The sequence below is a fragment of the Notolepis coatsorum genome (assembly GCF_963971535.1).
Source record: "Notolepis coatsorum genome assembly, chromosome: 7".
Lineage (NCBI taxonomy): Eukaryota > Metazoa > Chordata > Actinopteri > Aulopiformes > Paralepididae > Notolepis > Notolepis coatsorum.
This window is the reverse complement of record NC_140171.1, coordinates 136,708,781-136,732,781: the sequence shown is the minus strand read 5'-3', so window position 1 is coordinate 136,732,781 and position 24,001 is coordinate 136,708,781. Positions and strand designations below refer to the sequence as shown.

The following is a 24,001-nucleotide window of genomic DNA, read 5'->3' as shown; positions in this document are numbered from 1 at the left end:
CACTAATATGCACCTTCTGACCCCTTGATTTGAACCTTTTTGACCAAAGTGCACTTTTTTTTTGTACTGACCGAATGTATTTATTAGACTTGACAGATAAGGATCCTGTTCTAACAGTGTCATGTTTCTTGTGCTTTAACAGTGTCATGTATGTCTCTTGTCCCTTGTTCTGTCTTGGATGTGTATAAGTGCAGCTGTTTGCCGATTCATGCCTTAAATTGCCCCTAATAAAGTTTTTTGAATTGAATTGAATTGAATAAATCCTATTGTAGACTTTCAAAATACATGAAAATGTGTCTATTTGCCTCCAATCCCACTGGTTTTCTGTGGAGGAGCTACCCCCAGATAGTCTTCATGTTACAGGTTATAATGAAAGACAATACACTGCAATAAAAAAGACAAGGTAAGACAACGTAAATAATTTTTTATGAATAATTTATTGCCAGTAGGAAAGCGTGAGCTAGTGGCAGTATTCAATAAAAACCTTAACAAGACCATAGCATTGCTCACACACACACACGTCACACACTGACACCTGAAAAGGTCATAAGGTCATGTGTCCATATGGATAACTTTGCACTATAAATATAATTGGGTCCCATTTTCTTGGTGGAAAAATAAAGAGGTTCCAAAGTCGCAATTTTACAAACAAACAAACAAACAAACAAACAAATAAACAAATAAAAAAAGAACAACACAAGAATATGCAGTCGCTCATCATCGAAGACCCTTTTTGAAATGAGACGATAAACTTTTACGGATACGTTATTGTGTCCAGAAGAACCACACTTTCCTCTCCCGCTCTCTTTTCTGTCTTTTTTGTTTTTAAATCTTTTTTTAAACATGATTCTTTTTTCGTGAATGTAAAGCACAGTAAGGCTGATAATGTCACACACCATTTTAACTTGTGTTTTTTTTCTCTCTCCTTTGAAAATAAAAGCATAAAATATCTACAAAACCTAGTAAACTTTGAAATCAAAACTGTACATTTAAATTTACATTGAAAATGAGGACTTGTATAAAAAAACATTTTGCTTCGTTTTATTTATAGAAATACGGATATTGTCTTGAAATATTTTCTCTTTTTCAGAATCATTACTGTTTTAGATGTTTTCTTTTTTTTGTAGTACATTTATTACGCGGTTCCTTCAGACGTTTCATTTCTTGTGCATGATGACAGTTATTTAAAGCGATGGCACAGCCAACTCAAAAAGGTGTTATTCCAGTACTGAGCAGATGATGCGAGGAGGCCACAGGGGGTCCCGTACCACGGCTCGATGGAGGCCAGGGGGTCCCGTCCCACCGCTCGATGGAGGCTAGGGGGTCCCGTCCCACAGCTCGATGGAGGCTAGGGGGTCCCGTCCCACAGCTCGATGGAGGCTAGGGGGTCCCGTCCCACAGCTCGATGGAGGCTAGGGGGTCCCGTCCCACAGCTCGATGGAGGCTAGGGGGTCCCATCCCACAGCTCGATGGAGGCCAGGGGGTCCCGTCCCACAGCTCGATGGAGGCCAGGGGGTCCCGTCCCACAGCTCGATGGAGGCCAGGGGGTCCCGTCCCACAGCTCGATGGAGGCTAGGGGGTCCCGTCCCACAGCTCGATGGAGGCTAGGGGGTCCCATCCCACAGCTCGATGGAGGCCAGGGGGTCCCGTCCCACAGCTCGATGGAGGCTAGGGGGTCCCGTCCCACAGCTCGATGGAGGCTAGGGGGTCCCGTACCACAGCTCGAGGAGGCCAGGGGGTCCCGTACCACAGCTCGATGGAGAGGGACCTCCCCAGCCAAGTGGCCTTCACACAGAAAGACCAGTCTCAATAACCCCCATGTTGTGACATTATTCATGATCTCGTCTGTGTGTGTGTGTGTGTGTGTGTGTGTGTGTGTGTGTGTGTATGTCGTGTACATCTGTGTCGTGTCTAGTGTCATGTATTGTGTGTGCACCCATTGTGGATGGAAAGGGGGGAGGGGTTTTGGTGACGTAAGGGTTTTAAGGTGTGGGTTTTCAGGCACTTTAGTTTGGATCCAGTGTCAGACTTCAGTGTGCTGTTGGGAGTCCAGCGCCGGTATGGCCAGCCGCTCAAAGTGGCCCTCGTCGTCGCCGCTCTCGTAGTCGCTCATCATCACCTCGGACTCCTCGCAGCACGCCGACATGTCCGAGCAGGAGGCCGTGGACGTGTACAGCGACATGGACATGTTGTCCAGCGCCGGGGGGTCGAAGTCCCGGCCGTAGCCCATGGGGTAGCCGCACCCCCTGTAGCCGCCGCCGGCGCCCATGGTGGATGCCGGGGTGGTGGCGGCGGTGGCCAGGGTGGAGTTGGCGCTCGTGCCCTCCGCGTCGCACCCCTCGCCCGGGTAGGGGTGCTGCGGTAAATACTGGTTAAGGCTGTAGAGCTGGGGCAGGGCGGGGCGCTGGCGGACCCCCGGTGGACCCCCGCCCGGGCTGCCCGGAGGGGACGCCAGATCCCTGCCGCCGAGGGGCCGCAGGGTGTCGTAGCGGTCCCCGTACTCCGGCACCGGCGGAGGGGGGAGGTCGTCGCCGGGGGGGAAGTCCTCCGGCGGCGGCGGGAAGTCACTTTCGATGTCGAAGCCGCCGGGGTAGTAGTCGGTGTCCATGGCGCTGGGGTCGCTGCTGTACAGGGGGGCGGGGGGCTCCACGGCCTCGTACTGGGGGAACTCCTGGATTCCAGGAAGTTGAACACTTGGCATCCAATCAGATGTGTCCCAGTGATATGCTGTTTTGACAGGACGGACAAACAAAAAACGAATTAGACAGAGCTAATGACATGTTGACATAATTGACATAATTGCACGCAGAACACAACACACATCACGGTACATTTACAGAACGCCACAGTGTTAATGTTAAAAACCCACACCATGCAATAGTAACACGTCACACCAATACAACACACTATTCACTATGTCAAAATCAACATGTCATACTTAGAGCATGTGTAAAACATGCCGTGGACACGTCAACATTCTTCAATAATAATAATAATAATAATAATAATAATAATAATAATAAATTCAATTTGTAATGCACTTTATATTTGTGACAATCTCAAAGTGCAACATTTTAAGAATCTGTATAAAAAGCAGAGAAGTTAAAACATATAAAAACAATCTAAAAGTTCTCTAAAAGTTATTAATCTAAAAGTTGGCTTTTAGAGAGGAGAAGCGCCGAACAAACAAATGCCAGCATCCTCTCTCGCTGCAGACAATGTTCAAGTCAAATTGGCTTTTGTCCCAAACCCCCAACTTCACACAAACACAGTTCCTAGTAAAAAAGAAAACACAAATAAAACTGCCACTAAATAGATAAAATATTTTTTTTTAAAGCATTCCGCTTTCCATTTTGAGACAAGGTGTTAGGCTACTGTAGATGCCGCGATCAGATTAGATGCATATCAATTAATCAACACACACACACACACACATGTATAAAGTTATTTCTTGTTAGCAACGGGGTTAAACTGTTGATCAAAATGCTTCGATTAACATTTTCACTAATGTTGTCAAGACCATGCAAAGCTTTGTGACTGATAACTGATTCATTAAATATACAGGAACAAGTCATTATTAACACCTCATAAGACATGTGTATAAATTATTAATCGTCTTGATTCACACCAGCCTAAATAAAGTTAGTGGTTAGAGAGGACAGGGGTGGGACAAGGAAACAGCAGTGGGCTTCAGGCAAACAAAGATGAAAAAGTCACCTCTTGAGTTCTTGAGATCATGAGCCAAAAAAGACTCTTTTACACGAGGCAAGAGGGTGGGAGAGAGAGAGAGAGAGAGAAAGAACAAGTCACATTAAGAACCTAAGAGAGAGAACAGTCAGCCGAGAACAAGGATGAAACGTGGAAAGTGAAACAATGCAGGAAATAAATAAATGAATAGAAAGACGGAACAATGAAGGGAAAGTGACAGGGGCAACAGGCCGTGCCATTTTCTTAAAGAGACCAGTCAGAGGAGCATAATCGAGAAGAGGAAGTCATCTAGGGGGAACTTTCCTGCACGAACCTTCTAACCGCTCTGCGATTCGTAGATGTATAATACATTTAATCATTTCCAGAATGGTGACATAATATTGAAGAGGCGGCGTCAGTGTAAGGAAATGGCATTTCTACTACAGCGTACGCTTCACATACCAAACACACCACGGATAGAACTACAGGTGTGAAGTAATAAAATAATACCTTCTCCTTCCACCGAGTCAACGACAGAGTTGACAAGGTGGATTACCGTCACTAGGGAGGCTTGTGAGAGGTAAGGGGAGGGGGGGGGGAGGGGGAGCAAGTGGGAAGAGATCTACCGTTAGTACAAAATGATTTGGCAGACAATGAAATACAAGAATGAAATGTGTGGTCATGGGAGTAATGCCGACATTTTAAGTGACGTTCCCCCCCCCCCCCCCCCCCCCCCTCCCCGACTAAAGTTCCCGTCCTTCCTCTTTCTTTCTCTTTTTCTTTTATATATATATGTGGGGTTTGTCTGCGTGGAGGTAGGAAGGAGGGGAGGACACTTGTGGGGGGACTGACAGTGGAGGACAGTGGTACCGTGTGGATGTCTGGAGGTGTTACCATGAGACTGGGGCGGTGGGGGGGGCACAAGACAATGGTGTAAAAACAGTGACACAGTGGATAGGAGGAGGAGCTCAGGTCTGTTCAAGCAAGATAACAACACACCGACAACATAACCGGGATGCTAACGGGCTGTCGTTCACAGTACAGACGGAGGAGGAGCGGAGTGAATTCCCCAGGGATTGAAGAAAATAAAAAATAAAGCCCTTTGAGCCCTAACACCTAATAATTTTTGTTTAATAAATAAATAGACTCTCTAAAAATTTCCATTGTTAGCATTTAACAATATTGTTGTCTTTTTATTGACTAGGATCAGGGTAGGCAGATGAAGGTTCAGATGATTGATGAGAGGTACATGACCCCCCCCCCCCCCCCCCGCACCCATCAACCCAGTATGACCACCCAGTAATGACTTAGGATGTGATATGGAGACCGAACTGTCGTACTGTATATACCCTTGTGCTATGCTCCGTACTGTCCGCTTCAAGCATCCGGTCGTGGCTAGATTTTCAACCAAAAGAAGAAAAAAAGAACAAAAAGAGACAAACAAAAGAAAGAAGCATGCATGTAAACAAATCAACAAATAAAAAAAACGTATCAAAGCCAAACAGAACTGCCATCTGATTTGATCACCAGATGTACATTTAAAAAACAAAATAATAATAATTTGACGAACATAATAAAATAAACCGAGAAGTGAAACGGAACGGGAAAAATGGGGCCAGATTAGGGATGTCCGATATTATCAGCCGATATTGGCATTCAAATGTAATATCGGAAAATATCGGTATCGGTTTCCAAAAAATATATTTTTATTTTTTTAAGCTTTATTTACCCAGGCAAGCATGTAAGAACAAATTATAATTTTATTTATTGTCAAAGTATGCATAATGTTTTTTGGGGGGGGGCCTTGCATATATCGGTATCGGGAATTAAGAGTTGGACAATATCGGTATATCTGTAAAGAAGCCAATATCGAACATCCCTAGCCAGGCCAGATTAATTTGTCTTTAATCCCTGGATAATCCCATGAAGTTATCTTTTCACCGCCTCCTTCTGTACTGTGGTGGTGACTCGGGACTTACAGGCTGGCTGGACCCCCTACTTTAAAACCTTGTTCTGGATCTGTGGACTGATTTGATCCAAATGGGAGCTGAGGCCCCGCAGCAAGAGAGGAGAGAGAAGAACACATGACCCAGAGAGACACCAATCGGGGGGCCACCTTACATTCTGACCGTGCAAAGAGAGATGGTTAGCAAGAGCATATATATACATGAGACACTACAGCCAAGGGGCGGCCATTAACCCTTTCACTACCACACTACAGGAGGTTAACCATTTCACTACCACACTACAGATGGTTAACCCTTTCACTAGCACACTACAGATGGTTACCCGTCTGTAGTGTGGTAGTGAAAGGGTTAACCTTCTGTAGTGTGGTAGTAAAAGGGTTAACCCTTGGTTGTGTGGCGGCGACAGTTTCTGTATTGTCGCAGTGAAAGGGTTAACCATTTGGTGTGTGTGGCGGTGAAAGGGTTAACCTTCTGTAGTGTGGTAGTGAAAGGGTCGACCCTTCTGTAGTGTGGTAGTGAAAGGGTTAATCTGCTGTGGTGTGGTAGTGAAAGGGTTAACCCTTTGTCACATGGCAGTGAAATGGTTAACCTTCTCTATTGTCGCGGTGAAAGGGTTAACCCTTTGGTAGTGTGGTAGTGAAATGGTTAAAAAGGCCCTGCACGCAGGCAGATCAGAGAGGGGGGATAAAGATTCTGGCGTGTCCAACATTCGCCCTCCTCCTCTGTAATGTGTGTGGTGCTGCTGGTACAACATGGTGTTTAAAAAAAGACCTGCTTTTGTCTTTGTCTCTAAAACGACAGGAGGGTTTAGAAGTGAGAAGTTCCGCCGTCTCTTTGATGAGCACCAACATACCGTTGTCGTCGCAGGACTCTGACTGGAAGGAGCTGAGGGACTGGACCTCGGACATGCTGCCCCTGGTGTTGTAGGGGTGACACGCGCTGTCCTCCATGGGCTTCTTGCCCAAACACGGGTCCAAGTCCACCACTTTAGCTGGAAGAGGGGAAGCAAAGTGCAGGGGTGATCAAGTCAAAGTCAAAGTCAACTTTATTGTCATTTTCCATAACGTGCATAAGACATACAGAAATGTTTTATTGCTTTCCCCCCCTTGCCATGGTGTATTTAAAAATATCTAATATAAACATAAAGTAACATATAGGACACAATGTACACACACAATATACAATATAAACAGTTACAGTAGCTAAAAATGAAATGAATGGGTGAAATAAATATAGAGGTAAAGAGAACTTAGTGCAAATCTTCTAGCAGCAGTGGTAGTACATAGTAAATATAAATAATGGCAGTAAGATACAATAATGGCAGTAAAGTGGCAGTGAGTTAGTAAAGTAGAAGGAGAGGAGTAGGAGTAATTACTCCGATGATCATAGAACTGATGATTTTGATCCGACAGCGACTTCACTAGTACGACATAAGATTCACGCGGCTGGTTTCCAAGAAGCGTTAAAAAACAAGCTTACCGTCATAGTCATAGTCCCAGCTAGGCTTCTGTATGGAGTCGCTGTCCGACACGGAGTTGGAGGCCGGCGGCGGGGGGAGGTTCGGCGCCACGCTGCACACCGCCACCGTCTTGCGGTGCCCGTGCACCGAGTCCGGGTTGAAGGTGCTGAACTCCGGGTGCTCCGGGATGGCGGAGCCCTCGAACGAGTTGCGGTCCAGGTTGTTGCGCGAGTCGCTGGGAATGCTGGGCGTGTAGGAGATGGGCCTCACTGGGACCTGGGGCGGGACGTCCGAGTAGATGTTCTTGCTGAGCTTGGCGTCGAAGTAGGGCCTATGGAGGAAAGAGTTCGGCGCGTTGGAACCCCCCTGGTGGTGTTTGTCCCGGCGGTCGGCCTTCGACTTGCGACACGCCCGCTTGCGGACGATGATGAAGAGGAGGACCAGGAGGAAGATGCTGGAGACAAACACCACGATGCCGATGACCTCCTCCAGGCCGATGTTCCAGGAGGTGGAGACGAACTCGTTTCGCACCTCCGCGCGGAGCTCGCACATCAGCCCGCTGAAGCCCAGGGAGCAGTTGCACTCGTAGGAGCCGTAGGTGTTCTGGCACTGGCCTCCGGTGGAGCAGGGGTTCCGGACACATTCGTCCACATCACTGAGGCACCTGGAGCACAGGGACGAGGTAGAAATATGTTACAGATAGTGCTGTCAGGCGATTAAAAAAATGTATCTAATTAATTACAGGATTTGTAATTAATTAATCGAATTAATCGCATTTTAATCGCATAACCATTTTAGGCCTGATATTCTATATTCTATAATCATATTTAAAATTGCATGTGTCCGGATGGCAGAATTCAGTACTGTATCTACAAAAGCTTCTGTTTAATCATCTTCCCTTTATTCATTTGCTTAGATTTTTCAGGTCTGGTAAATTTTAGCATGGTGTTATTCACAGTCAAAGATAATTTTTTTTTATAAATAATTGAATTGATATTCTCATTTGGTTCATTACAATTGACTCAAGCCTAGTAACAGACACAGTATTTCGGACACTGGGAATACATTCCCTGAGATCCATAGATGTCCCTAGAATCAGATACCAAGAACATGCAAATGGACCATATAAAATAAAGTCTATAAATGTTTATTCTACGTTCTTATGGAATGAATGAGACGATGATGTTAAATAAAAAATAATTATAATTGCCACATGCCTTTCTCCCTGGAAGCCGGCTTCGCACTCGCACACTGGGCCGTCCAGACTGTCAATGCACTTGCCACTGTTTTTGCAGGGGTTGTCCCTACAATATGGACCAAGCTGGCACCTGTAGAATCAAATAGGGTTTAACAAGGCAAACACAAACTATGAAGAATAATGTCATATGTAATTATCACACTAATATTACTGGGGTTATTGAGATTTACAGTCTAAACACGAACAACACTGGACTCACATATGCGTTTGTTTATGCATCAGCTGTTGAGGCATTATTTTATTGATCTAAATATTACAATATGGTGTATCAGTTTGTTGTTTATTTTAACTAAACATTCTAGGACCAGTATGATTTGTAGGCTAAATGCAATATGAATATACAAATCAAATATGTGCTATGTGAATCCAAATCCCCATACACTTTTTGTACCCCAATACACCAATTGACCTATCTCAAGGCACGCCCTCTTTTCCTGAAGCAACAGTTGTGACTGGAGGATCCAGAAAAGAGGGTGGAGCTTGAGATGTTGTTTTCATACATTCGTGAAGATTAGAAGTGATCCATAATCTCCTTTCACTCTCTCAGAGGAGACAATTTCACTGCATCTACCCGTAACCTTTTGTTCTCTTTTTCTGTTATTTGAGAATTCGAATAACATATTTAAATAACTAAATAACATATTTAAGTCAAAGAGGAAGACTGTTAATATCTTTTTCAAGCTATCAATAATTCACAACCTGGTCACTAAGTGTTGTGTAAGTGCTATGGAAATGCACCCACTTTCTTCAAATAAATGCATTTTGTATCTCCTTGAGCCCAGACTGGTTAATTAATGCCCAAAACATGGTTCCTCCGACTCCTGATGAAAGACAGTGGCTGCATCTCAATATGTAAATGCAAATTTTAGAGGCCTTAGTTCTTCTAAATGTTTATAAAAATATGGCCCTCTGTGAATTACTGGCTGAAACCAAAAATATTTAAATTGGTTTCTGAGGGCCTATTAGGGTAGAATCGTTAGGGTAGAAAAGCATATCAAATTTTCAAACAGTCTAACAATGGGGATAGATTGTGGCTGCAATGTGAGAAGGTAGTGAGGAAAGAGGCAAGTGTTTTAGAAGAAGAGAAGATAATTGCATTTATTTTAAATGTTTTGGACTTTATGGTGTTTTGTTCTTGACCTATTGTGATGTTTCTTCTTGACTTGTTTAAAGAAGACGTGTCCGGCCCATGGGGACACTAACGTGTGTTGTCGGGCCTTATAAATAAATTTGATAAGTCTGCAGCACCATACCTTTGTCCCGAGTACTGTCCTCTGCACTGGCAGTAGAAGTCCTCTCCGCGCGGGACACAGGTGCCTCCGTAGAGGCAGGGGTTCGAGGTGCAGGGACTGATGCCGAGTTCACAGTGGGTCCCCAGGAACGAGGCTGTGCACTTGCAGAAGTAGCCTGTGGAACGGAGAGATAAGAGGCCGTTGAGGACAGAGAGAGAGACTAAGAAAGACCCCCGTCCCGTGAGCCTTGTCCTATGTCCGGTAACAAGGACACCTGGTGTCACAGAGATGAGAAGCGCTTCATGAGAAGTCATATTCATTAGAAGGAAAGTCGAAACCCCCCACTCATAGGACCACCCGAGCCACTGCTAGAGGAGAAAACCCCATAGATGCACCACCTTTGGCCAGACTGTCTCATCTGTTAGAGGTGGTGATCTGTGGAAAGGGTCTACCCCCAACAATAAGATAATGCTAAAAGTATGGCTAGTCTCAAATCATACCTGTACACATTGATATATTATAAACTACCGTATGTGAGGCTGTCGTAATGATGTTCCATGTTTTTATTTTCTCAGATGTGTATGTATATTTTCTATGTATATTTTCCCAGATGTTGTTTTTATATTTGCCATGTCTAACCTTGTTATCCACTAGGAGCAGCCTTTAACTCCTGGCAGCGGGACTGCCTCTGGAAACTAGCCTCTGGCTATAATTGGTTTGGTGCATTTACGTTCTATGTGCATTTTATGTTCTATGAATGTTCATCAATGTGCTTGTCCCTCTTAAACAAATAAATGAAATGAAAAGCGCCACAGGCTTTAAAGTTAAGGGAAGCGCTGCATTCTGCGTTGTGTTTCGCTTGGGGTGCACAAACACACACACGCATACGTGAGAGTAACATCGTACATTGAGAGCTCTCTTCTTTCCCTCTCTTCCTCTCAGATCAATAGGCAATAACAAAACTTAAATACTTAGCGAACCTATAAACACGGCTATGAATGTCCATAAAAAATGTAGTGGTGTTCTAACCGAATGTAATGATTTTCTACCAGGAGCTTTCATTACCGTTGAGATGGTTAGCTCTGGGTGGGTTCTCTGTGTCGGCGTTACATCTGCCAAGTGTTGCACATGGTGAGTGTTGTTGTCGAGATAATATTGTACAGATTGAACTGGTCTTACACAAAGTGCCATGCCGTTGAGCAGTGGGAGTGGCTAAGTGTGAGTGGCTAAGTGTGAGTGACTGAATGAATGAATGAATGAATGAATGAATGAATGAATGAATGAATGAATGAATGAATGAATGAATGAATGAATGAATGAATGACTGTGACTGACTGACTGACTGACTGACGGACGGACGGGCTAGCTGACTAGTGACATCGCCGGTCATAGAGGTGCTTTGCATCAAAAAACAAGTTGGTATTGTATATTTACAGACAAGGCAAGTACTCAAGCCAAGGCCGTCTCGCCACCCTCCCAACCCCCATTGCTAGCGGCAAATGTAGCTAGACCCCCCCCGCTGCAACTGTGGACTAGGGGATAACTCTCCCAACCCCCTCCCTCCGAATCGCGCAGACGCACTACACTCGAGAGCCTTGTTGATCTGCAGAGGACTATACATACGCTTGTCTCAAGATCTACTGTGGTCGACATGTTTCAACAAATGTACATGCCTGTTTGAATTTATGTGTGCCATTATTACTGTCAAAATGTAATGATTGTGAAATATTTGTTTAATGAGGCTATGGCTGTATGTGTATGTCACCGAATTTCCCCAAGGGGATTAATAAAGTTCATCCTTATCCTTACTCACACACATTCCACCAGAGGGGCAAGAGGTGGATTGATTACTTTACCTCTACCTAAATCTAATTTTATGAAAAGGGCGGTATTTTATAGGGTGATAGTATCCTAGAACTGTCTTCCCAGCGATGTTCGGAACATCAAAGGAAAGGCTAGTTTTTAAAGAAACCTTAAACACTATTTACACACACACACAATACAAGTGTAGTCTTCAGCACAGCTTGAACACATGCACACCCTGATAAATAGTTGTATTTAGTTCTAACTGGATTTTATCTCTTGTTTTTTCATCTCCTGTTTTATATTTATTTTTATTCTATGATATATATATATTTATTTTTTCTTTGTGATATATGCTTTTATTATGTTATATATATATATATATATATATATATATATATATATATATATATATATATATATATATATTTTCTTTATCTTTTCCCCCTCCTTTTTCCTCCGATTTTTCTCCCATCCCAATGTTAGTCGTTATGCCAATTCCCAATCCCCTTCCTGGTCGCTGCGCACTTACCCCCCAGTCGGTCTGGGAGAGTGGAGGCTATCACGTGCTTCCTCCGACACACGTCTAGCCAATCAACCGCTTCTTTTCACCTGGCAGCGCGGACTCTCACTGAGAGGGTGTAACGTGTGGAAGGATCACACTACCCCCCTTAGATCCTATCCGCGCTGAGCAGGCGCCCCGACCGAACTGTAGGAGTCGCTGTTTACAACGACCCGGACCCACCCCGCCAGCTTCTCCCACCCTCTAATACTGCCAATTGTATTAGTGTGAACGGCCAGCCAAGCTGGTGACAACGCCGGAGCTGTGAGCTGGATTCGAACAGGCGAATCCAGCGTCTCCGGTGTTGGTGACAAACGCAATCTCCGCTACGCCACCTGACCGCCCTGCTTTTATTATGTTCTATCGGTATCTTGTGTATGTATGTTGTTGGACCCCAGGAAGACTAGCTGCCGCTTAGGCGTCAGCTAATGGGGATCCGTTTAAATAAACAAATAAACAGCAGAGAGTTGCAGCTGGGTGACGTTACCTCCGTTGGGCAGGGAGGAGCAGATCCCTCCGTTGGCGCAGGGGTTACTGGAGCAGGCGGGCGTCAGCACGCAGCCCGGTGTCACGTCCACCATCTCCTCCAGCACGGCGTGGGCGCGGCGGGCTTTGGTGTTGAGGGGCAGCTCCTGGCCGTTGAGGGTGATGGCCTCCACGCAGCCGCGGAGCCCGTTGGTGGCGGGCAGGCTGCGGCCGAGGCGGGCCACCGAGGAGCCCGAAGCGGCGCGGACGTGGCCCCCGAAGTAGACGCTGTCGTCCAGGTTGAGGGTGCGCAGTGTGCCGGGGGCGGTGCCCGAGGCGGCGTGCACGCGGTCCAGCACCAGCTTGGCGTAGTTGCCGTCCACCTCCAGGGAGATAGTGTGCCACTCGCCGTCGTTCACCTGGGTGCTGTGGACCGACACGATGCCGGGGCCGCTGCCGCAGTCGAACTTGTACTGCAGGCGACCGTTCACGATCTGAGACAGGGACAGATACGAGTTATTGATAATAATTAGGGATGTCCGATATTGGCATCAAAATGTAATATCGGAAAATATCGGTATCGGTTTTCAAAAAAATAATAATAATTATTATTTTTACATTTATTTAAACTTTATTTACCCAGGCAAGCAAGTAAGAACAAATTCTTATTTTATTTATTGTCAAAAGTATGCATAATGTTGTGTTAATTCCACAACAAGAGATATGTAATGTTAATTACCTGAAATTATTCAGTTTTTGGGGGGTGGGGGGGGGGGGGGGGGGGGGGGAAACCCTGCATATATATCAGTATCGGTTGATATTGGTATTGGAAATTAAGAGTTGGACAATATTGGTATATCGGATATCGGTAAAAAAAAGCCTATATCGAACATCCCTAATAATAATATAATAATAATAAACTTTATTTGTATAGCAGCTTTCATACAGAAACTGCAGCTCAAAGTGCTTCACAACAGAAAAAAGACAGGTATAAAATGAGCACATAAAGTGCAGACATATAAAATCACAGTTTTTCACATTAGGATCTAACATCCCAACAGGCCACCTTGTTTATGGTTTGATTAGGTTTTAAATAGACAATAATAAAAAGAGTAAGATAAAAATAGACAGAGTGAAATACTGCAATAGTGCAGTGCAATAAAATAGTAGAATAGAATAGACATGAAATGAGCACATAAAGTGCAGACATATAAAATCAGTTTTTGATGATTGATGTTGATTAACCTGGGGTAACAACTGAGACTATTCAACGATTAAGAGGATTCAACTCCACTGGATGTCGCACTAGAGCACCAGCATGTTATTTATCCAATCAGGTACATTCCACGTGGGGGAAACAGGAAGTAGGGAAGGGATACATAAACGCAACACATAAACATGCAATAAAAAGTGTAAAGTGAATCAACTTCATTTCCATGATTACAATGATTCCATCTGCCAACTGCCAATCGAGTTGTGCGAAAACAGAGGAAGAAGTTGTGTGTGTCGGTGCAGAATCATCTAAATTGAATGTACTACTAACTCCGTTGGCTTCAAAATTCCCACCTCTGCATCACACGTACATTGAAGTACTACTATAAATGGTAAACGGCTGCATTTATATAGTGCTTGTATCCAAAACGCTTTACAATTTGTTCCTCACATTTTTACCCACTCATTCAAATATTCACACACCGCCGGTGGAGGCGACCATGCAAGGTGCCGACCTGCTCATCGGGAGCAATTAGGGGTTAAGTGTCTTGCTCAAGGACACTTCGACACACTGCCCGGGAGGAGTGGGAATCAAACAGGGAACCTCCGGATTACCAGACGACTGTTCTACCTCCCCACTACTACTACTACCACTACACTACTACTACTACTACTACTACAACACTACTACTACTACTACTACTACTACTACTACAACACTACTACTACTACTACTACTACTACTACTACTACTACTACTACTACTACTACTACTACTACTACTACTACTGATACTACTACTACTACTGATACTACTACTACTACTACTACTACTACTACTACTACTACTACTACTACTACTGATACTACTACTACTACTACTACTGATACTACTACTACTACTACTACTACTACTACTACTACTACTACTACTACTAACTACTACTACCACTACTACTACTGATACTACTACTGATACTACTACTACTGATACTACTACTACTACTACTACCACGACTGTACTACTACTACTACTACTACTACTACTACTACTACTACTACTACTACTACTACTATTACTACTACTACTACTACTACTACTACCACTACCACTACCACTACTACTACTACTACCACTACCACTACCACTACTACTACTACTACTACTACTACTACTACTACTACTACTACTACTACTACTACTACTACTTGTCCATACACTAATAGTACAGGTCTAAAATGATATCAGCAGGATAACATAGCAGACAAGATGTACAATAACTCTCTCCAAAGCAGCCAGGTTTCCCAGTTTAACGTCAGGCAGCCAGACTCCCACGCCGACCCGTCTCGATGAGGAGGAATGTATGAGAAAGCACTTTCCCTTTCCCTCCCAGCACAGAAATAGCTTCCGACTGTGGGTTTTCCTTTTTTTCAGCCCATCGCCACATTCCCATAGCCCCTCACGTGAACAGGCTTTCAGAATGACTGAGTGACGTATACACAGGGTTCCCAGACATTGCAAAATGTTTCCAAGCACCATTTTTTCATTTTAAATGGGCATTTAAAAGGATACAATTCACTCTTAACACTTTGAGCGCCACGCCGTGTTTTCCTTTTTACCCCCTTGAATGCCACGGTCCACTCCCAATGTTAACGTTAATATCGCCTAATCTATGTTTTAAATTATGGCTATGTGTCTAATCTGCCTGTCGCTTATCAAATAATAATTTTCCAGTCAGTGTTGTCAAGGCAGATTGGTTTTTTATCGCTTCATTTCCGTTTGAGAGCATTTTGAAAAGCACCAGTTTTCAGGTGAAAAACAACATATTCTATGATAATCGCCTTTTACTGGAATATTCCAGAACGTTGATATTTGTCGGCCTATTTATGAATCGTTTTCAAATAAACGCTAGATGATCAATAGTATACGTGCACGCACGCACGTTCAAGCCGCGCGCTGATAATAGCTGCTTTCATTTCCTCATGGATTTTACAGTGAAACAGCTAGAGCACATATCACAAAAAAGCTTATATCTCCTCGAAAACGAGTCTGATTATCCTAACACTGATAACATAGATTCCTTACCTGACATCAGATGGTATCCAAATGGTATATTCCAATTCCTGATCACCATTCGAAAAAATCGATAAGTATATTGATCCAACGTGTGTACAGTATAACCCATGCTCGCCGCGGCTCAGAAGATCCAGAATGAACTCTGGTAACTCCGGCTGCATCAGTGGACTGGAAAATGTGGACTGGAATATTTTTTTTCCCCCATCCATTTTCATTGAGTCCATTCCAAAAGGGTGATTTACCATCTGGGAGACGATAGGGGGCGGTTTTTTCACATCTGATCGCCGGCGGCCCCTGGGTAGGCTAGGGTAGGCTTGCGTGATGCAGTATGATTTCAGATCGCAAAAAAAAATAAAATAAAAAATTCAGAGAAAAGCCGTGACGTGGCTTTCAACGTAACTATCGTAAACACGAGATTAGCCGTGAGTGGCGCTCAAAGTGTTAAATGCTGTTTTTTTTTTATAGAAAAAATTATCTGATCCAATATTTATGGCTTAGAACCAATTTCCGACAATTAGTTACACTTTAAATAATAAATAAATAAATAAAGAAACAAAACTTTCAATGCGAATGGTTGATTTGAATTTCAATGAGTTTTTAAGCACCTTGTAATATTTTTGTTGTTCTCAAGGAATTCCAGGCCTCAAATATATATTTTTTAATCAAGCACTTTAAGCACTTCAAGGACCTTGTGCGAACCCTGTATACCTCTCTGCTGGATGCAAGCTGGTGTGTGTGTGGGGGGTGGGGGCGGTGAGTAATAATGCTGGACAAACTGTTTCTTTTGACAGCACAATGTTTGCATCATCGGCATCATTGCATACGGTCGTGACATGCTTTTATCAGGGAGGGGGGGGGGGGGGGGGGTGTCTTGGATGGGGATCTGGTAGGGATTGATGTGTATGGTGTTTGGGGGACTGACTGTTCCGGGGGGGGGGGGGGGGGGGCTCACATGCCTTCGAGCGACATTGCACTTATTTTATACCTATTCTTAAGTCTGCACGTTTACATTGCACTACTTTTTTTTTTGTATTATCTTTTTCACCCTCCTTTTTGTTTTTGTTTTTCCCATCCCAATGTTAGTCGTTATGCCAATTCCCAATCCCCTTCCTGATCGTTGCACACTCTACCCCCTACCGTCGGTCTGGGAGGGCGGAGACTATCACATGCTTCCTCCGACACATGTGTACCACCCACCACTTCTTTTCACCTGGCAGCGCAGACTCTCACTGGGGGAGTGTAACGTGTGGAAGGGTCACACTACCTCCCCCAGATCCTTCCCTCGCTGTGCAGGCGCCCTGACTGAACTGTAGAAGTCGCTGTTTACAACGACCAGGACCCACCCACGCCGGCTTCCCCACCCGCTGACACTGCCAATTGTGTCAGTATGGACGGCCGACCAAGCCGGAGGCACCACAGCTGGATTCGATCCCACTGTCTCTGCGGTGGTAGACAGACGCTTAGTCTGCTGCGCTACCCGGCCGCCCTACATTGCACTACTTTTATACCTATTCTTATGTCTGCAATTTATGCATTGTTTTTTATTCTGTCAATTGTGTGTTGATTTTACGCCTATGTTCATTTTATACTAATTGCTGTGGGGCACTCTGGACTGCGGTCCATGTGTTAAAAAAAATAAAAAACATTGAAAATGAGGGTCACCTAAATTGTCTTTTCGAGAATAAATAAAGGTTTGAATGATTATATTCAGATACATGCATGCAAACACATACAATATATACACACACACACACATACTCTCTCTCTCTCTCTCTCTCTCTCTCTCTCTCTCTCTCTCTCTCTCTCTCTCTCTCTCTCTCTCTCACACACAGTCAGGAGAGCGTGCCCACCTCCAGGATGCTGTAGTCGGTGCCCTTGGCGTACATGACGGTGGCGTGGTTGGAGAGCGTCCTGAGCCTCAGAGACAGCTTCATCTCCTCCTTGTTCTCGTTCTCCATCAGGCGGTAGCGCACATAGCCACTGCCACTGAACGTCAAGGAGTGGCCATCTGACATGGAGAGAGCGAGGTAGAGAGAGAGAGAGAGAGAGAGAGAGAGAGAGAGAGAGAGAGAGAGAGAGAGAGAGAGAGAGAGAGAGAGAGAGAGAGAGAAAGAGAGAGAGAGAGAGACAGAGAGAGAGAGAGAGAGAGACAGAGACATAGAGAGTGAGCAGAGGAATGAGAGAATCAATAGGCTTTCAGATAGACTGCAGCTCAGTGATCAGATAGACTGCAGCTCAGTGATCAGATTGACAGGGTTCCCACAGACATGAAATGCAAGTACTTTTACATTTAAAAGGATCCAATTAACTTTTAAATGCAGTTTCTTTTTATAGAAAAAAAATCGGATCCAATATTTATGGCTTATATAACCAAATTTCCGACAATTAGTTACAATTTAAATACAAAAATATTCTTGATTCAGATTTTTTTGTATCATGGATGAACAAAACTTTCAATGTGAATGGTTGATTTGAATTTCAAGGGATTTTTAAGCAAAAGATTGGCTGTTTTCAAGGAATTCCAGGCCTTGACTTTTTTTTGTCAAAGATCAAGCACTGTAAGCACTTCAAGGACCTTGTGCGAACCCTGGTTTGAGGCACTACAAATATAAACTTTTCTCCATTTCTTGCCTCAGCCTGGCTGACTGCCTCTCATTTCTGTTGGGGAGGTGCAGGCGTTTCGCCACAACGCACAGTGCAAATATTAAACTAGATTGAACTTTGGGGAGGCTACACGGCTACACCTGGGCCCTCATTCATCAACGTGTTCTACGCACAGATCTGTGCTTACCCTGTGCGTACGATCATTTCTAAGCAAAGAGTGGGATTCATCAATTTCGATTTGAACTTGACTCCGTGCTTACATCTACGCACAGGTCAGACCACACTTACCTGACGCCCAGTGGTAGAATATATTATTACAACAAGGAAATGAGCTTCTGTGCATAATAACACTGGCATGTTCTGTACGAACCGTAGTTCATTGTAGTTCATTGTAAAATAGCAACAGTAGTGTAATTATGGTCAAAACCCTATAAATAGCATTTGGAATAATAGATCTTTCTCTCAGAATGAATGCAGCATGGTTTATATAGCGTTATCGGAATATACGGGGTGTAGGCTACTGACTGACTGCGCTCCGCGTAGCTTGATTGATTGATTGATTGAAAAGTTTATTAACAGATTGCAGAATGGGTACAGTACAGTACAGCTCAGTACATACAATTGTTAATTGGGGATGCAGACCAACTTTCGTCTTGTTTACATCAGGGTCCCCCATTTTCAATTCATCATAAATCATAAAGCTCAACTCGTTATTATTTTGCGCACAGACCGCCGAAACACGGGAACGTTTTGATTATATTTAAAAGGCTTTACGTTAAACGAAACAAGTGGAATTTCGAAGCTGTAAGCAGAATAAGTCATATGAATATAGTGTTATTCCCCCTTTTTACTGTATAAGAAAGAATAGAAAACGCATTGCAATGACACCATGCAGATAGTGGACAGACTATATGATGGGATTCAAGTTCGCGTTTTTGTTGCTCATAGGCATGCTGTCAGAGTATGATATCTTAATCAAACATTCTAGAACATTTGTCGTCACAGATCATGTCCTAATAGAACATAGGCTATGGCATGGATCGTGATATTGTGTGGACTGTAATTATTACTGTACCGGTACCACCCATTGTGACAACAGCCTTGTGAGTCCCGCACACAAACATGATGGAATTCAAGTTCATGTATTGAAAGGCATGCCTACATCATACATGCAGTGAGATTCATTGTTCTTGTATATGCTCTCTATTATTGTTTATATAGGCTACCAATACTGACATCAAAATAGATTGTAGTATGCCTCTAGAAATCATATGCAGCAGGTAGAAAATTGACGGAAGATCCATCGCGATTTGGAATAGAATTGAGGAGAACTTTAATCCCTGGGTATCAATCAAACAACACGGGAAAAGGCAGTCATATTCCAGCGCGGTCTTTATTAGCCGACAACAAAATAGATGCCTCTAAAAATCATATAGCCAATCGAACACAACTAATAAAGGCATTCATATTACAGCACGGTTATAATGACACACAACCAACGCCAAACAGTGGTCAACGAACGGTCTTTATTAGTATTCTGAGCTGTCCAGGCAGAATTGCAGCAATGGTCTTAGGGAGCCGTTGATATCTGACATCACCGTTTACAAGTCCGCCTTTTATTATTTATCCCATAATACGCGATAGTGTCTTCTTGGTTCGACAGCAGTGAACAATCTTCGTGGAGTTTCTCAGGGTTCCGCTCGGGTCAGTCCATTATTTCACATCCCATGGGGGGTGTTTCCTCATTTTCATGACCATATATGGATAATCATGCACGAGCATTGACGGTAGAACAAAGTGGTATTCATCAACACGGAGGGGCATAGAGCCTGCGTACGCACCGTGTGATGAATCCCGACTTCCCTGTGCGTACACTAGTTCTACATTCCGTGCTTACGTGTGGAAATAGAAATGTTCTACGCACACTATTGATGAATGAGGGCCCTGGCATTTGCCCACATCCCAAAGCTGCCATTTTACACCTGAAAACTCGCCAGCACTTTGCTTGGTCGAGCAAAGAAAAGCTGTTTGCAGCTCGATGTAAGCCACTGGAAATAATGAGGTTTACGAGCACATGGTTGAAGTTACTGCATCCCATCTGAAAGCCCTCTAGACACAGTAACGTGAGCAAGAGATCCCAAGATCAGAGAGGAAATTTATTTAAATGAAGAATGCGGAACACGAGGAACAACACTATCACCCTTTTTTTTAGTAGAAGGAAAAACAACCGGTCAACCACAGACTCTGACGAAGGCATGAGTGCTGGAAAGGTTTTGTCTTATTGTCTATGATGGGAATAAAATAAGTATTAGGGCTGCACGATTAATCGAAAAATAAATCGCGATTTTGATTCATAGACCTATGCAATCTCATTTCTAAATGATGACGATTTATTTTTATAAAAAAATATATAAACTTTTTTAATTCTTTTAATATTTTTTTTGCTTAACTTTTTTAAATGATGACATTTCTGACTTGAGTTATTTTGTATGTTACAAGAGACTTAAGTTTAAGTCAAGCACTTTCATATATGTTATGTTTAAGTTTAAGTCAAGCACTTTGATATGTTATGTTGTCTGTTTAAGAAAGAGTGCAATAAATGATTTTATTGAAAAAATAAGAATCGTGTGAGAGAATCGTGATCTCAATTCTTAGAGAGAAAAATCGTGATTCACATTTTTGCAAGAATTGTGCTGCCCTAATTAGGGATGCTCGATATTGGCTTTTTTACCGATACCGATATACCGATATTGTCCAACTCTTAATTTCCGATACCGATATCAACCGATACCAATATATGCAGGGTTTCCCCCCCCCCCAAAAAACTGAATAATTTCAGGTAATTAACATTACATATCTCTTGTCATGTAATTAACACAACATTATGTATACTTTGACAATACATTAAATAATAATTTGTTCTTACTTGCTTGCCTGGGTAAATAAAGGTTAAATAAATGTTTAAAAAAAGAAAAAAAATATATACCGGTATATATATATTTTTTGAAAACCGATACCGATATTTTCCGATATCACTTGAAACATGAATATCTTTGGAACTCTCTCTCTCTACCAATTCCATTAACTATTAAAATATCTGCGTTTTAACACTGCCACGTTTGATGTTTTTATTTTTTACTGTTTGCATACGAGGTGGTCCGCAAAAGTTCATGATAACAATCTAGTGGTCCGCATAAACAAAAAATGTCAGTCTGAACGCAGTAGCTCAACATGCAGTCACACCAACGTTAAGATCTTCAGGAAGACAGACTGAGACGAATGGGAGGCCAGAGGCGCTCAGGTCGACAGATGAAAAGGTCTTTTAGTCTTACCGGAGCATTTGCCCTTTTTGCTGTCTGGACACACGCAGCTATACTTGGCTATATCCGTCAGGTCGGCCACACAGTCCATGCCCTCTGGACAAGGACTGGCGTCGCACAGCGTGTTCAGCACGGGGCACTGGCCACCTGGAACACAAACACAAACCCATTCAGGAGGAGGGACCAAACAGAAGATTAAAGTCAATAGTCTAGCAGCGGAGCAGGATGGTTGGTCCTGGGGGGTCCTGGGGTGGGGGGATGGGAGTGGGGGAAGAATTGTCTTTTAGAAATGTCTTTTGGTAATATGGTTCTGTTATTGTAATTTTGCTCTTTGTTTTTATTTCTATATTTATAGGTAGGTGTAGACTGATTGTTTTTCTATTCTGTCATTTTATTGATTTAATATAATAAAATGTAATTGTCATGTCTTATTCAGTTTGTTTATTATATTATTATTGTTGTTACTGTGTTGTGTCTTGTCTCATAATTTTTTTTAATTAAAATTATCTAAAAGAAAGGAGGAAAGACCAAACAGAGACTTTCACAATTGTTAAAACTGTGTAAATCTGGGTGTGTGTGTGTGGGGGTGTGTGTGGGGGTGTGTGTGTGTGTGTGTGGGGGGGGGGGGTGTCACTCTACCTTCACACTGGCAGGTGGCGTTGCGCTGGTGCCGCGGTGTGACAAAGCTGAGGCGGGCCGTGCTGTAAGTGGACATGGCGGCCTTGTCCAGGGTGATGACCTCATCACAGAAACGCAGCGGGCAGTCCAGACCGGCACAGAGCTTCTTCACCACGCGCACGATCCTCACGCCCGTCATCTCTTCAATCACTGCGGTGGAAGAGTTCAGCTTGCGGAAAACCACCTGAAAAAGAATAATAATGAACACCGAAAAGAAAAATTCTCTGAAGGGAAAGGAAGGGTGTAGTGTAAGAAAAGGAAAGGTTGTATCACATTAACACCCGCCACCACCGCCAAATGCGGGTAGAATTTGGCAGTGGCGTGTAACTCCGTCACTCTTACCAGCTACTTTGACCGTGCAGCGTCACCGTTTTAGAGTCATAGTGAAGAGTCTCTCTCTCTCTCGGAACGCAGTGCACGCTTACTTGCGTCGCACGTAATGAGAGTCTCTCTCTCTCTCTCTACTCTCTCTCTCCTCTCTCTCTCTCTCTCTGTCTCAAGTAGCCAAACTTTACACTATAAAAACTGATATTTATGTGTATATGGATATTTGGATAGAGTGTGTGTGTGTGTGTGATTTTTGGCTGGTGAAAATGCTGAGTGGCTAGTGACTTTGGAAAACCACTAGCCACAGTGGCTGGTGAGCCAAAAAGTTAATGTCAAAATCAAATAGGGGCCTCACCTCCTGGGGCTGGTAGGGGCTGCCCGACCTCTCCAGCGCCAGCAGCACGTCCAGGTCCCCTCCCTCCGAGGGCTGCAGGCTGACCAGCTGCACCTCGCTCCGCCGCACCCCCCGCAATGTTCCTGAGCGCCCGCTGGAAGTTGCGCCAGTGCTCCCCGATGAACTCCTCGGGCGCGATGCCCGCGAAGCGCACGGCGATGGAGTTGTCCAGCGCCTGCTGGGCCGCCTGCCGCACGTGCACCGTGACGTCGGCCGCCGTGGTGAAGCGCCCGTCCGTCACCGTCACGTTGAGCGAGTAGTGGCCCGCGGTCGAGCGCGCGCCGGGCGATGACCTTCCCGTCCGAGGCGGAGACCGTGAACGAGGCGTCGCTCCCGGAGTCCGCCGCGGAGGAGGAGGAGGGCACCAGGCTGTAGGTCAGGGTGTCGTAGACGTCCTGGTCGGTGGCGTGGATCTTGCCCAGGACCCCCCCGGGATACTCGTCTCCGGCGGTGGGAGATGAAGATGTCCAGGGGCAGGACGGCTGGAGGGTAGACGCTCTCCTCGATGACGCGGACGCTGATGAACGCCGTGGAGAGGAGCTGGGGGTTTCCCGCTGTCCGACACCTGGATGGGAGAGATGGGCATTATTTCTTGTAAATTGACATACACAGGGGTTCCCACAGACATTGATAAATTAAATGCAAGGGACTTTCAAAGTACTTTTCCAAGCACTATTTATCATTTTAAAAGGGCATTTAAAAAGGATAGAATTCACTTTTAAATGCAGTTTTTTATTGGAAAAATTTATCGGATTCCAATATTTATAGGCTTAAAACCAATTTCTGACAATTAATTAAATGTTCTTGATTCAGAAACATTTTCTCTCGGATGAACAAAACTTTGAATGCTGATTGATTAGAACGGCACCTAGCCTTCCTCTATGACAATCAGGTAGAGAGAAAAAAGGCTTGCAGCAACCTGTAGTCCAGACCTCCTTTCCTACAAAGTAGTAGTA

The 24,001-nt window shown here is 44.1% G+C and overlaps 1 protein-coding gene across 1 annotated transcript in view; it reads right to left on the bottom strand.

Moving 5' to 3' along the window:
• Positions 1–420: 420 nt before the first annotated feature.
• The window catches only part of fat1a (FAT atypical cadherin 1a), a 136,312-nt gene continuing 112,731 nt past the window's right edge, over positions 421–24,001 (bottom strand). The window contains 14 exon segments of the mRNA XM_084318023.1: positions 421–2,727; positions 6,508–6,645; positions 7,134–7,777; positions 8,331–8,441; positions 9,625–9,778; positions 12,456–12,927; positions 17,573–17,730; positions 21,659–21,793; positions 22,286–22,508; positions 23,007–23,117; positions 23,119–23,313; positions 23,315–23,497; positions 23,499–23,585; positions 23,587–23,610. Coding sequence (XP_084174149.1) covers positions 2,024–2,727; positions 6,508–6,645; positions 7,134–7,777; positions 8,331–8,441; positions 9,625–9,778; positions 12,456–12,927; positions 17,573–17,730; positions 21,659–21,793; positions 22,286–22,508; positions 23,007–23,117; positions 23,119–23,313; positions 23,315–23,497; positions 23,499–23,585; positions 23,587–23,610 — 3,339 coding nt within the window. The 3' untranslated portion in view covers positions 421–2,023.